The sequence below is a fragment of the Leopardus geoffroyi genome, chromosome C2, assembly GCF_018350155.1.
Source record: "Leopardus geoffroyi isolate Oge1 chromosome C2, O.geoffroyi_Oge1_pat1.0, whole genome shotgun sequence".
In the NCBI taxonomy this organism is placed as follows: Eukaryota; Metazoa; Chordata; class Mammalia; order Carnivora; family Felidae; genus Leopardus; species Leopardus geoffroyi.
The window spans coordinates 96,109,145-96,125,931 of record NC_059333.1 but is presented as its reverse complement, the minus strand read 5'-3'; the positions used below and the strand labels follow the sequence as shown (position 1 = coordinate 96,125,931).

At 38.6% G+C, this 16,787-nt stretch overlaps 1 protein-coding gene and 1 long non-coding RNA gene across 2 annotated transcripts in view; one reads left to right on the top strand and one right to left on the bottom strand.

The window, feature by feature from the left end:
• GPR160 (G protein-coupled receptor 160) overlaps positions 1–16,430 on the top strand; it is a 48,759-nt gene extending 32,329 nt beyond the window's left edge. The window contains exons 2-3 of the mRNA XM_045503014.1: positions 10,724–10,829; positions 14,937–16,430. Of these exons, the coding sequence (XP_045358970.1) occupies positions 15,009–16,025 (1,017 nt within the window). The 5' untranslated portion in view covers positions 10,724–10,829; positions 14,937–15,008 and the 3' untranslated portion in view covers positions 16,026–16,430. The remainder of the gene's footprint in view (positions 1–10,723; positions 10,830–14,936) is intronic.
• Positions 8,682–16,033, bottom strand: LOC123611265. Its single transcript, XR_006718516.1, has 2 exons — positions 15,928–16,033; positions 8,682–10,567 (listed from the first exon to the last, which is right to left on the bottom strand). It is a non-coding gene; the product is annotated as an uncharacterized LOC123611265 (long non-coding RNA).
• Positions 16,431–16,787: the final 357 nt, after the last annotated feature.

The window sequence follows — 16,787 nt, the reverse complement described above, 5'->3', positions numbered from 1 at the left end:
TTCATTATTTTTGATCGCTGAGTAATAATCCATTGTGCATATACCACATCTTTATCCATTCATCTGTCGATGGACACTTGGGCTCTTTCCACACTTTGGCTATTGTCAGCGCTGCTGCTATAAACATTGGGATGCATGTGCCCCTTCGAATCAGCACTCCTGTACCCTTTGGATAAATACCTAGTAGTACAATTGCAGGGTCATAGGGTAGTTCTGTTTTTAATTTTTTTGAGAAACTTCCATACTGTTTCCCACAATGGCTGTACCAGTTTACATTCCCACCAGCAGTGCAAAAGCGTTCCTCTGTCCCCACATCCTCGCCAACATCTGTTGTTGCCTGAGTTGTTCATGTGAGCCATTCTGACAGGTGTGAGGTGGTATCTCATTGTGGTTTTGATTTGTATTTCCCTGATGATGAGTGATGTTGAGCATTTTTCATGTGTCTATTAGCCAGTCTTCTTTGGATGTCTTCTTTGGAAAAATGTCTATTCATGTCTTTTGCCCATTTCTTCACTGGATTATTTGGGTTTTTTTGGGTGTTGAGTTTGATAAATTCTTTATAGACTTTGGATACTAACCCTTTATCTGATGTGTCCTTTGCACATATCTTCTCCCATTCCATCAGTTGCCTTTTAGTTTTGCTAATTGTTTCCTTTGCTGTGCAGAAGCTTTTTATCTTGATGAGGTCCTAATAGTTCTTTTTGCTTTTGTTTCCCTTGCCTCTGTAGGCGTGTCAAGTAAGAAGTTCCTGCAGCTGAGGTCAAAGAGCTTGTTGCCTGTTTTGTCTAGTATTTTGATGGCTTCCTGTCTTACGTTTAGATCTTTCATCCATTTTAAGTTTATTTCTGTGTATGGTGTAAGAAAGTGGTCCACATTCATTCTGCATGTCGCTGTCCAGTTTTCCCAGCACCATTTGCTGAAGAGACTGGTTTTTCTTCCATTGGATATTCTTTCCTGCTTTGTCGAAGATTAGTTGACCATACATTTGTGGGTCCATTTCTGGGTTCTCTATTCTGATCATATTGATCTATGTGTCCTTGTGCCAGCACCGTACTGGCTTGATGATTACAGCTTTGTTATACATCTTGAAGTCCAGGATTGTCATGCCTCCTGTTTTGGTTTTCTTTTTCAGGATTGCTTTGGCTCTTTGGGGTCTTTTCCGCTTCCATACAAATTTTAGGATTGTTTGTTCTAGTTCTATGAAGAATGCTGGTGTTACTTTGATAAGGATTTTATTGAACATGTAGATTGCTTTGGGTAGTATTGACATTTTAACTATATTTGTTCTTCCAGCCCATCAGCATGGAATGTTTTTCCATTTTTTTGTGTGTCTTCTTCAATTTCTTTCATAAGCTTTCTATAGTTTTCAGTGTATAGATTTTCCCCCTCTTTGGTTAGTTTATTCCTAAGCATTTTACGGGTTTTGGTGCAATTGTAAATGGGATCAATTCCTTGATTTCTCTTTCTGCTGCTTCATTATTGGTGGATGGAAATGCAACCGATTTCTGTACATTCATTTTTATATCCCGTGATTCTGCTGAATTTGTGTATCAGTTCTAGCAGTTTTTTGGTGGAATCTTTTGGATTTTCCACATAGAGTATCCTGTCATCTGTGAAGGGGGCAAGTTCAACTTTCTCCGTGCCAGTTTGGATGCCTTTTATTTCTTTGTGTTGTCTGATTGCTGAGGCTAGGACTTTCAACACTATATTGAAGAACAGTGGTGAGAGTAGACATCCTTGTCATGTTCCTGATCTTAGGGAGAATGCTCTCAGTTTCTCCCTGTTGAGGATGATATTAGTGGTGGGTCTTTCGTATATGGCCTTTATGATCGTGAGGTATGATCCTTATATCTCTGCTTTCTTGAGGGTTTTTATCAGGAAAGGATGCTGTATTTTGTCAAATGCTTTCTCTGCATGCATTGAGAGCATCATGTGGTTCTTATCCTTTCTTTCATTGATGTGGTGTATCACATTGATTAGCAGATGTTGAACCAGCCCTGCATCCCAGGTATAAATCCCACTTGATCGTGGTGAATAATTCTTTTAATGTATTGTTGGATCTGGTTTGCTAGTAAGTTGAGAATTTTTGCATCCAAGTTCGTCAGAGAAATTGGTCTGTAGTTCTCCTTTTTAGTCAGGTCTTTGTCTAGTTTTGAAATCAAGTAATGCTGGCCTCATAGAATGAGTTTGGAAGTTTTCCTTCCATTTCTATTTTTTAGAACAGTTTCAAAATAATATATCTTAACTCTTCTGTAAATGTTTGGTAGAATTCCCCTGGAAAGCCATCCTGGACTCTGGTTGATTGGGAGATTTTGATTGCTGATTCAATGTCTTTACTGGTTATGGGTCTGTTCAGATTTTCTATTTCTTCCTGTTTCAGTTTTGGTAGTATATATGTTTCTAGGAATTTGTCCTTTTCTTCCAGATTGCCCAATTTGTTGGCATATAATTGCTTATAATATTATCTTCTGTGGTGTTGGTTGTGATCTCTCCTCTTTTGTGATTTTATATATTTGGGTCCTTTCCTTTTCCTTTTGAACAGTCTGGCTAGTGGTTTATCAATTTTGTGAATTTTTTCAAAGAACCAGCTCCTGGTTTCATTGATCTGATTTTTTTTTTGGTTTTTGGTTTTTGTTTTTACTTTGATATCATTGATTTCTGCTCTAATCTTTATTATTTCCCTTCTTCTGCTGGTTTTGGGCTTTATTTGCTGTTCTTTTTCCAGCTCTTTTAAGTGTAAGGTTAGGTTGTGTATTTGAGACTTTTCTTTAGGAAGGCCTGGATTACTATATACTTCCCTCTTAATATCACCTTTGCTGCATCCCAGAAGTTTTGGGCTGTCGTGTTCTCATTTCCACTGGCGTCCATGTACTTTTTAGTTTCCTCTTTGATTTCTTGGCTAACCCATTCATTCTTTGGGAGGATGTTCTTTAATCTACAAGTATTCATGGTCTTTCCGGATTTTTTCTTGTGGTTGATTTCAAGTTTCATAACACTGTGGTCTGAAAATACACAAGGTATAGTCTTTTTTTTGTATTTGTTGGGGGCTGATTTGTCACCTATGTGATCTGTTCTGGAGAATGTTCCATGTGCACTAGAGAAGAATGTGTATTCTGCTGCTTCAGGATGAAATATTCTGAATATATCTGTTTAGTCCATTTGTTCCATTGTGTCATCCAGAGCCATTATTTCCTTGTTGATTTTCTGCTCAGATGATCTATCCTTTCCTGTAAATAGGGTGTTGAAGCCCCCTACTGTTATGGTATTATCAATGAGTTTCTTTATGTTTGTGATTAATTGATATATGTATTTGGGTGCCTCCATGTTGTGGGCATAAATATTTATAATTGTTAGATCTTCTTGGTGGATAGAGCTCATAATTCTTATATAATGCCTTTCTTCGTCTCTTGTTACAGTCTTTATTTTAAATCTAGTTTGTCTGATATAAGTATGGCACTCCAGCTTTCTTTTGATGACCATTAGCATGATAGATGGTTCTCTATCCCCTTACTTTCAATCTGAAGGTGTCTTTAGGTCTAAAATGAGTCTCTTGTATGGGAATGAAAGCTGGTGCATCCACTCTAGAAAACAGTATGGAGGTTCCTCGAAAGAACTAAAAGTAGAACTACCCTATGACCCATCAATTACACTACTAGGAATTTATCCACGGGATACAGGTGTGCTATTTCTAAGAGACACATGCACCCCCGTGTTTATAGCAGCACTATCAATAGTAGCCAAAGTATGGAAAGAGCCCAAATGTCCATCGATGGATGTATGGATAAAGAAGATGTGGTGTGTGTGTGTGTGTGTGTGTGTGTGTGTGTGTGTGTGTGTGTGTATACACACACACACACACACACACACACACACACACACACAGTGGAGTATGACTCGGCAATCAAAAAGAATGAAATCTTGCCATTTGCAACTACATGGATGGAACTGGAGGGTATTATGTTAAGTGAAATTAGTCAGAGAAAGATGAAAATCATATGACTTCACTCATATGAGGACTTTAAGAGAAAACAGATGAAGAGAAGGGAAGGGAAATAAAAATAATATAAAAACAGGGAGGGGGACAAAACAGAAGAGACTCATAAATATGGAGAACAAACTGAGGGTTACTGCAGGGTTTGTGGGGGGGGGATGGGCTACATGGGTAAGATGCACAGAAGAATCTACTCCTGAAATCGTTGTTGCACTATATGCTAACTAATTTGGATATAAATTTTAAAAAATAATAAATAAAATTTAAAAAATAAATAAAATGAGTTTCTTGTAAGCATATAGATGAGTCTTGTTTTCTTATCCATTCTGATACCCTATGTCTTTTGTTTGGAGCATTTAGTGTATTGACATTTAGAGTGAGTACTGAAAGATATGAACTTAGCGCCATTGTGTTTCCTGTTATTGTTTCTGGTGATGTCTCTGATTCTTTCTAGTCTTTGTTGCTTTTGGTCTTGTTTTCCCCGTGTTTCCACTCAAAGGGTCCACCTTAAAATTTCTTGCAGGGATGGTTTAGTGATCACAAACTCCTTTAGTTTTTGTTTGGGAAACTCTTTATCTCTCCTACTTTGAATGACAGCCTTGCTGGATAAAGAATTCTTGGCTGCATATTTTTCTGATTCAGCACATTGGATACGTCCTGCCACTCCTTTCTGTCCTGCCAACTTTCCATGGATAGGTCTGCTGCAAACCTGATCTGTCTTCCCTTACAGTTTAAGGACTTTTTTCCCTTGCTCCTTTCATAATTCTTTTCTTGTCTGTGTATTTTGTGAATTTGACTGTGACGTGCCTTGGTGATAGGTGGTTTTTATTGACTGTAATGGAAGTTCTCTGTGCTTCTTGGATTTTGATATCTGTGTCCTTACCCAGATTAGGAAAGTTTTCCACTGTAATTTACTCACATAAACTTTCTCCCCCTTGTTCTCTCTCTCTATCTTTTGGGACTCCTATAATTCAGATGTTATTCCTTAATAAGTCACTGAATTCTCTAAATCTTATATCGTGATCTTTTGCCTTTGTTTCCCTTTTTCTCTGCTTCATTATCTAAATTGATGATTCGCTGCTCTACTTAGTCCATCCTTGCCATCGTGGCATTCATCGAGATTGCATCTCAGTGACATTTTTAATTTCGTCCTGACTAGATTTTATTTCTTTTATCTCCTCAGAAAGGAATTCTATGCTTTTTTTCAACCCCAGCTAGTATTCTTAATATCATGATTCTCCACATTCTAGTTCAGACATCTTGCTTATATCTGCGTTGATTAAGCCCCTGGCTGTCATTTCTTCCTGTTCTTTCTTTTGGGGTGAATTCCTTCATTTTGTCATTTCGGAGGAAGAAAAAAAATTAATAAAATAAATTAAAATTAAAAACAAAAATAAAGGAAGCTAGATCCTCGGTGTGTTTTGGTCTGCTTGTCAAAAGAATCTTTTTTTTTTAATGTTTGTTTATTTTTGAGAGAGAGGGAGAGACAGAGAATGAGCAGGGGAGGGACAGAGAGAGAGGGAGACACAGAATCGAAAGCAGGCTCCAGGCTGTGAGCTGTCAGCACAGAGCCTGATGCAGGGCTTGAACTCATGAACCGCGAGATCATGACCTGAGCTGAAATCTGACACCCAACCAACTGAGCCACCCAGGTGCCCCTTCTTGTTGAAAGAATCTTAATAGAACAGAGAAAAAAGGGGAAAAAAAAAAAGAAAAATTTAAAAATTAAATTATAAAATAGAATAAAGGAAAATGAAATAGAACAAGAAATTTTAAAAATAATAAAAAAGGAAGTAAAAAAATAATAAAAAGATAAATATTCCTTTATCCAAGAATGAGGAAAGGAAAAAAAAAAATTTAAGCAAAAAACAGAAGCTAAGAAAATGAGTAAATGAACCAGCAAACAAAATGAAACCCTAATGAGATTACATCCAGTTTCCCCTAGAACTGAAACTATGCCTTCTCTAGTCCTATAGTTTGTACCCTAAGCAGGTGGAGTGACTTGTGCTGTTCTTCTAGGGGATGTGCTTGGAAGGCACAATTGGACAGGGCTTGGTGTAACGGCTCCATTCTCCACTAGGTGGTGCTGCTTAGCTTACTGGGGTGGATCAGTGTGGTGTGCATGTGTGCATGCACATGTCTGGGAGAGGTGGAAATGGCTTCCCCTAGCTCCCTAGTCTCTGGCCTACCCGTGATCAAGCACCCCTCTTTTGTCTCAGGCCTCCATCCCTGCCTCTACCCTGTCCATTTCCAAGCCATCCGCCTGCCAGGTGGCACCTCCCTCCAGAGTTTTATCTCACTTGGGATTGTATTTCAAAACCCCACACTTCAGAGACCCCTGTGGCTTGGACCCACCCCGACTTTCTGGGAGAGGGTCTCGCTGAGCAATGGCTGGATGCCAGCTTTCCCCAGAAAACGTTTGTGTGATCGCATAGCAGCAGAGTTTCAGGGATTACAGCAATCCAAAATCACAGCTAGCTCCAGGTTTTATCACACTCTGGCATCTTTGTCCCAATACCAGCAAACCTGGCTGCTCTCCGGGGTCTGCTGGGATCTTTGCCTGTGGGGAGGCTTTATGGCCTCCACCAAATGCACTCCAAGTAGGGGAACCACTTCTCCCTGTGTGTACATGTACCCCTCAGACCTTGCTGCCTGCTCCTGGAGATTCGCTCTACCTCCTCACCAGAGCGCTGCCAGGCACTGAGCTCCAAAACTTCAGACTCCGCGCTCCACTGTTTATAGAATTCTGGTGGAATTGAAACCCTCTCCTTTCTCCCCATCAGTGGTTTTGGGGAACAGATTTCTTGTTCAGTCCCCTGTGAGTGTTTTCACCCTTTCTCTCTAGCTGCTTTTGAGGGAGTGCTTTTCTTTTTTCTTTTTAACTTTTTAATTTATTTTTGAGAGAGACAGATACAGAGTACAAGTAAGGGAGGGGTGGGGAGAGAGGGAGACACAGAATCTGAAGCAGATTCCAGGCTCTGAGTTGTCAGCACAGAGACAGATGTGGGGTTCAAACTCACAAACCGCGAGCTCTTGACCTGAGACGAAGTCAACCGCTCAACTGACTGAGCCACCCAGGCGCCCCTTGGGGGAGTGCTTTTCTTGCACAGTCCCGATGCACCGCACTCCCTCCTTTTCCCTGTCACTGTCTTCTCCACAAAAACAGCTCCCTACCTCAGAGGCTTTTCTCTCCCCCGGTTGACCTCTCTGCATCCCGTACCTGTCATGTTCTGTAGCTCAAGTTATGCAGATTGTTGTGTTAGGTAAATAACGTAGATAAATTTCGTAGGTGTTCAAAATGCTTTGGTGCTGATCTGGCTGTGTTTCAGGGATGAGAAAAGCTGAGGATATCCATGCTGCTCTGCCATCTTAACTCCTCTCTGCCTTGATTGTATTTTTATTTTCCAAAAGCACTTTTTTGTTTTCTTGTTGTTTTAAAAGCCTGTCTTTTTGTTTTAATGGATGCAGTATTTTCTCCCTGAAAACAATGAGTTTCTAAATAAAGTTTTCTTCTAACATTGATTGTGTCTCTTTCCTCCAAGTTGTCTTTTTTTCTCCTTGTGGGTTGACTTCTCATTAATAGAGATTTTCTTTGAATGTCTGGGGATCTTTGAATGTCTAGTCATATTTATTGATAGGGCATTATCTAGGATGTTTCCCTAGGGAAGATTCAAGGTCAGTATCGTTAGATATTTTTTGTGATACTAGTATTCCTAAAATCCAAGTGGGGAATAGAAGGCTAGAGAGGTCTCAACTTTTTTTTTTGTTTTTAATTTTGTTTTTAATGTTTTTACTTATTTTTGAGACAGAGAGAGACAGAGCATGAGCGGGGAAGGGGCAGAGAGAGAGGGAGACACAGAATCTGAACAGGCTCCAGGCTCTGAGCTGTCAGCACAGAGCCCGACGCGGGGCTTGAACTCACGGACCGTGAGATCATGACCTGAGCCGAAGTCGGACGCTTAACTGACTGAGCCACCCAGGCGCCCCCCCCCCCCCTTATTATCCTTTTAATGTTTGTAGGATCTGTAGTGAGGTTATCTCTTTCCCAAGTTTGGTAGGTTCTTGCTCAGTTTGGCTGAAGTTTTATCAATTTTATTGTTGTTGTTTTTCCAAAGAACCAGCTTTTGGTTCATCGGTTTTTCTGTTTATTATAAACGCCATTGTTTTCTGCTCTCTATAGCCTTCCATTGCTTACTTTGGGTTTAATTCACCTTTTTTTTTTTTTTAAGTTTATTTATTTATTCTGAGAGGGAGAGAGGGCAAGAATCCCAAGCAGGTGCCACATGATCAGTGTAGAGCCAATGCAGGGCTCGAACTCATGAGCCACGAGATCACGACCTGAGCTGAAATCAGAAGACGCTTAGCAAACTAAGCCACCCAGGCACTCCACACCCTTTTTTTAAGGTAGAAACTTAGGTCACTGAGACCCTCTTGTCCAAATATAAGAAATATGTATAGACAAACATAAGAAAATTGGGAAAAAACAGTGCAAAAGCAATTAACGTATTGGAAATTAAAACTGAATTTTTACTTACCAATTTTCTGACATTTGCACTGTTGCTTTTCACAGTTGTTTTCTACTATAGTTTTTTTTTAAATTCTGATAATACAAATAATACATGCTGTTAAATTTCAAATTATGTGGAATTGCGTTTGTTAGGATAAGGCATAACCAATAATCACAAAATCCTTGCAGCTTAACACAACAGACTTTTATTTCTTGCCCGCACCATACATTCACTGTGGATCATCTCACTCAAGGACCCACGTCGACAGAGGCTTTACCATCTTGAGCTATTACCATCTGGAACACACGGCCTTTATATTCCCTATGGCAGAAGAGAACACTGAAGGGGGTTCTCTGCAATTAAATGCTTTGGCCTCATAGCCCTTTAGCCAGAAGTAGCCACTTCACAGGCTAATCGTAACAAAGAAGTGAAATCTTTCTGTGGGCCTAGAAGCCGAGAAGTAGGTAGGAGTGAATACTGTAAATCTATACTCCAGGAAAAAATAGAGATTACTGCTCATTCTGCTGTGAGATAATCCCTGCCTACTTCCTGTATTCCTGCCTGGCCTTTCTGACCTTCTTCATGGCCAATCTTATGTTTGGGGTTGGTGGGAATTACTCCTGTGATCTGATTCATATTTGATTCATATGTGATTCATATTTTGTTCTACCTTTGCAGCTCTAACATTTTATAAGTATGTGAATGAGACCTGTGAAAGGGCAAATCAAGAACCCCTTGCTACGTGAAAATTTCACATTTGTACAACCTTGCTTTAGAGTATCTCTGAAAGATACACAAGTAACTGGTAACCATGGTATTATCTAGGGAGGGAACTGTACTGGACAGTGATTAGTTGGGGGTAAGGGTGGGCAGGATGAATAATTTTTACAGCAGACACTTCTGTTGAGTTTTATACCGTGTAAATTATATTACCTATTTTAAAAAAAACAAGGAAAAACTTTTACTTTCTGCATTTTCTTTCTATATTGAATTATACCATGTAAATGAATAAAAACATCGGTTTCTTCAAAAGTTGTCAGAGTCAAATGACATTTTGTTTTTTTCACTGAATTTTGACATATCAAGTAAGGACCGTATCTTGAAAAGTTTATTTACTTTTCAGAAGAATAAAATTACATTATCCAAGTAGATCAGTTAGTTACGGTCCTTTGGGTACCAGTAATCAACACAGTCACTTTTACTTGGATGTCACCTTTTCAGAAAGCTTTTTCATGTACATAAATTGGGTCCCTTTTTACATTTCCAGTTGTGAGTTGAGCCATAATGAGCTTACTGTCCGCTCCCACTTTTATCAGTCATCCAGCCAGAAAATGTGCTTATTAACACCTGAGCCTCTTTCCTCATGGGGAAAAATCTATACCTTCCGTGATTATTATAAGGGGAAGGCGGAAGGTATATAAACCCCTGGACAAGGGCTCAATACATTCGTTATTTAGCCACAGCCTTGCCTCCGTTCATTGGTTTCAGCAAATCTAACTACAGTGCCAGTTCCATTTTCTGTATGAGAGTAGACCAGGATGTCAATCCTGCTCCCCTTCGCATACCGCTGTTTAACGCAAATCGTTCTGTCAAGCTTTTCTGAGATTGCATGGTGCAACTATTTGATTATAATATTACGTATACACCTTTTTTATTTTACTCTCAAACTCTCATGAATGTACACAGGACTTTGTAAAAGCTACATGATGTACGATATTGCAACTGATTAAATGTAGATAATTGAGCAGCCTGCTATTGAGCTAGACACCAGAGCAATCTGTGAAATGTGAAAAAAAAAATGCCACTCTGCTCACTAAATCTTTTTTGTTTGGTAAAATACAGTAATCTTTCATTACAAAAAAAAAAATGTTCCTTATGTTAATATGCAACAAGTGTCAAAAGGTCCTGAAACCAAACAGTTGGAGAACTTCTGGTTTGGACTCTGAAGCCTGGGAGTGAACACTGCGGTGCAAACAAGATTTTATCAAATAGATGCCATGTTACGTCTACACATATCTCAGGGTCTTTGGGAGACTTCAACCTAAATGTATCCCCTTTCTTCCTTTTCCTGGAAAAAAAAGAATATAAGCAGTTAATTACTGCCTCTAATGCCACAGAAAGTTATAGTTTTTCTAAGCAGAGAACTAGAGCCAGTAGATGACATTGAACTCCCATTAAGACGGCTATTAATGATGGTTATTTTTGTTTTCTATCTTTCACACAGAGCTTGTTCACACTGGTATGCCAGGTACCAAGAGTAAGATCACTGAAGGCAGTAAAATTGAAATTGGAAGACTGTCAGCCAAGAAAGACCTACTAGAGGAAGCAGAGTGAGTATGTCAAGTGTTGTGTAGTGTTAAGAATTAACTGGGTTTTAAATAGGAAACCAGAGACCGGATCAGTGAAAAGAAATCATGGTTTGTTTCCCTCTGGCCCTGCTAATTCTTCCAAACTAGCCAGGTTGCAGTGCAAACCCAAAGATGCCTTAAAAAGGACTTCCACATTAACTATTTACATTGTATATGAAGCGTATGACTTAATTCATAAATAGTTTAAAAAGTCATTCAGGAAAAGAGCTGTATCTTACAAATCTCTGGATCCCTGCAGTTCATGTGGACATTTTTTCAAGGGAAAATTCAGGACAGGTAGCCTATCAGAGGATTTTTGTCTTGCTTGGGAGGTTTAAAGAACAAAATACTGCAATTTTGAATACCTTTTTAGTGGTTTGTGGGGGAAGTGGGACATAAAATTGGTATGAGAAAGTTTTCATTCGTTTCCACAATCACTATATTCAGGGACCATCATAAAATGACTAAAACCCTGTGTTCCGATAGACTTCTTTCAGCTGCTTTTTATTGCCTCAAGTTGCGTATCTAACCAGGGCCTTTTCCCCCCCTCCTCTCTAGTTTCTTTCAGCTTCGTGATTCTCTTACACACCCAACTTGTCTTCGTTCTTCCAGTCCTCTTGTGAAGAGGTTCATGGCTAGTACCTTGGTGGCTACAACTGATCTTTATCCTCATCATCCCTTCTTACTTTCTTCCTCCAGAGACTAGCCTGCTTCTCTGTCCTTCCAGGTGGCCCCTCTCTGAGAGCCAGTGATGAAATGGACCTCAGGAAACATCCCTCGGATGTTGACCACTTAAACATGGATTCTTTAATCTGTTTAATTTTGGATGAGTTATAAAGGTTAAAACTACTTTATACAAGTAATTCTTTTACCCTAAAGATATTTTTTTTAGACGGGTCTAAATATGAACCTACTCTATTTACCTTTTTCACACCCATTTTAAACCAACACCGCCTATGTTTTTCTCATGTTTATTTAACTTTGACAGAGAGCACACACGGGTGAGCAGGGGAGGGGCAGAAGGAGAGGGAGAGGGAATCTTAAGCAGGTTCCATGCTTAGCACAGAGCCCAACTCAGAACTCAGTCTAATGAACCATGAGATTATAACCTGAGCCAAAATCAAGACTTAGATGCTTAACCAACTGAGCCAGCCAGGCACCCCAACACTGGCTATTTTAAAACAGCCTTATTTTCTCTTGTCACAAGAACGACTTCATATATTCTCATCGTTCCACCCGGGTTTCCTTATCCAAGCAACACTACTTTTAAGGCCAGTGGCATTTGTCAAGGTGGTAGTTATGATTCTCTGCCTTTGTACATCAAATCTGAGTGGAACTTTTTTGGCAGAGGGTCAAGTTAAAACTGTATAGATTTAAACTATATATATTTGAGTATAGAAAACAATTGAGCATACACAAGAATTTGTTTCATTGGTTCTTTTCTACCTATGTTTATAAAAATAGGTATAACTGATTTTTTATAATTGTCTTTATATATATATATATATACACACACACACACATACGTGTGTGGGGGGGTAAATACGTAATTTGTGTATCTTAGTAAGTCATCTTATAACATGGTAGATTTATAGCCATGACACTATGTTCAAGAAAAAGTAATTTATGACCCTTGTTAAAGAATGTTAAGGCAGACTCTACTCAGGACCTTTGCACTAGGTGCAGGGACCACTACAATGGGATTTTGCAGTGGGGTAGCGATTGGGCTCAACTCTGAATGCAACAAGGAATAGTAGAAATTTATAGCCGGGGAGCAAGGTGGAGGTTAGTAGAGGAGTGTTATTGAGGAAACATCAGGGATAAGGAGGGATTCTTGCTAAGGCAGGCCAGAGTGATAGATCATCACTGGGGGATGGTGCGGGATGAGGAACTTCATCAGATATTGAAGGTCAGATTGTGGCTAACCAGACTCAGCAGGATTCTTACTAAAGTTGGGACAATGAAAAGACGAACACGGAAGCTCAAGAAATCACTGGAACTCTCTACTCAAATGTGGAAAGACTCAAGTTAGGGTTCAATCTGTCCAAAGAACTGATCGCCTTCTCTCACACGGATTTTTTTCTTTACCCTCAGATAATATCCTCAACTACTCCCTTGAAATTATTTAATCATCATTTAACGGGTTTTAGCCAAATTGAGTTTTTTGTTTTTTACTTTTCAGGCTTGGTGTTCCCTTACTATTTTCCTTGAAGTTTGAGAAATTCAGAGAAACTTATAACACTACAAATATTCGATGTGTACTCTTTTAGTCATTTTCTGTATATGTATAATGTCTTAACAATTAGATGATATGTTGATGCATAATTTTGTAAACTGCAATTCACTTAAACATCCTGTAGAAATTTATTTTTAACATGTAACAAATTCATAAGGTTAACATTTAACAAGTTATAGAAGAGGAAGAGTCAAAACTTCCTCCTACCCCGAGAAGCAGTTTTAATAATTGCATAATAGTACATTATTAGGATGTGCCATGTATCATTTTTTTAAATTTTGTTTTAATGTTTATTTATTTTTGAGAGACAGAGAGACAGAGCATAAGTGGGGGAGGGGCAGAGAGAGGAGACACAGAATCCGAAGCAGGCTCCAGGATCTGAGCTGTCAGCACAGAGCCCAACGCAAGGCTTGAACTCACGAACTGCGAGATAATGACCTGAGCCGAAGTCGGACGCTTAACCGACTGAGCCACCTAGGTGCCCTGTGCCATGCATCTTTTTTAACCCATCTCCAATTGTTGGCATTTATGTGTGGGTTTGTTAGTGTTTTTGTTTTGTTGTTTATATAAACATCGTGGTGGAACAGTCTTAGAGAAACTTTTGGTCGTGTTTTTTTATGATAAATTCCTCGAATTTCCTTCCATTTTATTTTTATTTCATTTGGAGTAATTTCTACACCCAGTGTAGGGCTCGAACTCACAACTCCCAAGATCGAGTTGCATGCTCCATGAGCTGAGCCATCCAGATGCCCCTCCTTCCATTCTTCCCCTCTGACCTTTCTTTTTCATCTTCTCTTTTTCCTGCCACCAAATGCCTTAATCACTCAAGCCTCAACTCCTGTTCCTTTGCCTTTACCTAGCATTTCTTAATGTTCTCAGCCCCTGTTCCTTCCCCGGATTCTTTGTCTTGTCTGTCCAAGTGCCGTAACATGATCTTTGTCATGTCCAAAGATAAATCTTTTATCATTCTTCCCTTTATCTGTGTCCCCATTATTTTCAGCTTTACTGTTTTATATCTTTGAGTGTCAGAATGATGATCCTGCAGCCAAAAAGCTTTGAAAATTGCTATCCTAAATTTTACTAACAAAAAGACAAAAAGTTGAGTGGGGGTAATGTTCATTGTCTGGAGTCAGAGTGAGACTGGGTTAACAGCCATCGATGATTGTTCTGAGTATTACTATCAGGTTGCTGTTTTAAGCCTGTTTTTGGCTCTGGTAGATTCGTTTTCTACTTCTCTCTGCAAGTAACTAAAACCTGTACTTTTCTAGAAGTTGAGTAATTTTTATATAACATTTTGGTTAGAGATCTTAAAGTTCTGGACCATCCTGGTCTCAAGAAAAAAAAAAAAGAACAAAGTATACACATTAATTCTTCATGATCATATTCTGTATTATGAGAAATTTAAATTCCTATTTATATATTTACAGTTGGCCCTTGAACAACACAGATTTGATGTGCAGAGGTACATTTACGTGTTGATTTTTTTCAATAGATATAGTGCAGTACTGTAAATGTATTTTATGATTTTCCTAACCTTTTCACTAGCTTTACTCTAAGAATATAGTATATGATATATATGAAACCTACAAAATACATGTTCACTGACTTGTCAGTAAGGCTTCCAGTCAGCAGTAGGCTATTAGGAGTGAAGTTCCGGTGGAGCTGAAAGTTACACACAGATTTTTCACTGTACCGGGGATCAACACCCCTACCCCCCTTCTTGTTCAAGGGTCACCTGTAATTTATTTGGGAAAATGACTGGATTAAATATGTTCTTTGAGACTAGAGGTGCTTGCTTTGAAAGGTTTAAATTAGACATAGCATCAAGGTTTTCTTTCCATTTTTCTTTACAGGGATGGAAAATAAAGTGAAGCAGTGGTTTGTTGTGTGTATTTCAGCAGGCCTTCTGCAGTTCAACTAAAAACATGACTGCTCTTTCTTCCGGGAACTGCTCTTTTCAGTACCAGTTACGTCAAGCAAATCGGTCCCTAGATGGTAACTGTCTGCTATTCTTGATAATACTTGGGAAAGTATTATTAAATACCCTCACACTAGGAATGAGAAGAAAAAACACCTGTCACAATTTTATGGAGTATTTTTGCTTTTCACTAGCATTCATTGATTTTTTACTTCTAGTAAACATTTCCATTATATACTACTACAGAGATTTTGTACTTTTAGGTGTTAGGTTTACTAAATACCACATCTGCCTATTTACTCAAATTATTTCATTTACTTACGGTTTTTTGCACTATCCGGTTTTCCTGATAGCTTGTATAGATTATTACCTGAATTTCTCTAAAACTCCAAAGCTTGCATTGAAGTGTCAAAAAATATTTTATTTCTTTACAGTAATTTTAATTTGGATTTCAGTCCTTGCTTATGTTTTGAGGGATCCAGGTATCTATCAAAGCCTGAAGGCACAGAGTGTTTATTCTTATCAATGTCCTTTCTACATTAGCATTCAGAGTTACTGGCTGTCATTTTCCATGGTGATGATTTTATTTATGGCTTTTATAACCTCTTGGTCAGAAGTGATTGCCTTGGTGCAGGCTGTTAGGATGACTTCCTATATGAATGAGACTATCCTCTATTTTCCCTTTTCTTCCCATTCTAGTTATACTCTGAGCTCTAAGAAAGCACTCTTGCCCAAGTTCATTATCTGTTTTCTCGGTACCTGGCTACCATTTGTACTACTTCAAGTAATTATCCTTCTACTTAAAGGACAGATTCCAGCATATATTGAGATGAACATTCCGTGGTTGTACTTTGTCAATAGTTTTCTCATTGCCACAGTTTACTGGTTTAATTGTCACAAGCTTAATTTGAGAGACGTTACGTTACCTGCGGATCCTTTCGTCAACTGGAAATGCTGCTTCATTCCACTTACAATTCATAATCTTGAGCAAATTGAAAAGCCTATATCAATAATAATTTGTTAATGTTGCCATGTGAAAACTAATTCAAACTGACAACTACAATAAGAATCATAATTTTACAAATGGGAAAGAATGATGACTCAGGACATACAAAGATTGAACTGAAACCGCCCCCCACCCCATGCCTCCAGCCCCAACTTTCATACCTTTTCACAATGTGTCTTTTGGGACTATGGTATTAAAAACAAAATAATTCCAAGAAAAATGTTTATGCCTGTTCTGGAACACTGCATGTTGCAAATACTAATTTAGCAAAGAAGTGAAACGAGTTAATATTTGGCCAGTAATACTGATCTGTGTTACCCAAAAAATTACTGGATGCAAACTGTTATGTAAATCTGAGATTCACTGTCAGTAACATACAAATGTAACTAAACACTTTTATTAAATTCAGAGCAAGAAAATCAAGATCGTTTTCTGAAAATTATTTGATATAAATATTCTTTAACATAAGGGGAAGAGAGAGTAGCTCAATTTAAATTTACGTAATTGAAAAAAAAATGATCTCTGTTCTTAATGCAGATAATCCTGGAAGAAACGTTTTAGTTGCTCACCTTAGAGAATTGGGAGTAGTGACTAGGTCTCTTTCCATGACATACCAGATTCATTTTCATTTATAACTTGTATGTCACATACTTGCATGTCAAATCATAATCACATTGACAGTGTATCACACTGTAAAAGTAAAGGAGGGCTTCTTATCCTCAGCACTATTCACATTTTGGGTCGGGTAACTTTTTGTTGGAGACTGCCCTGTGCATCGTA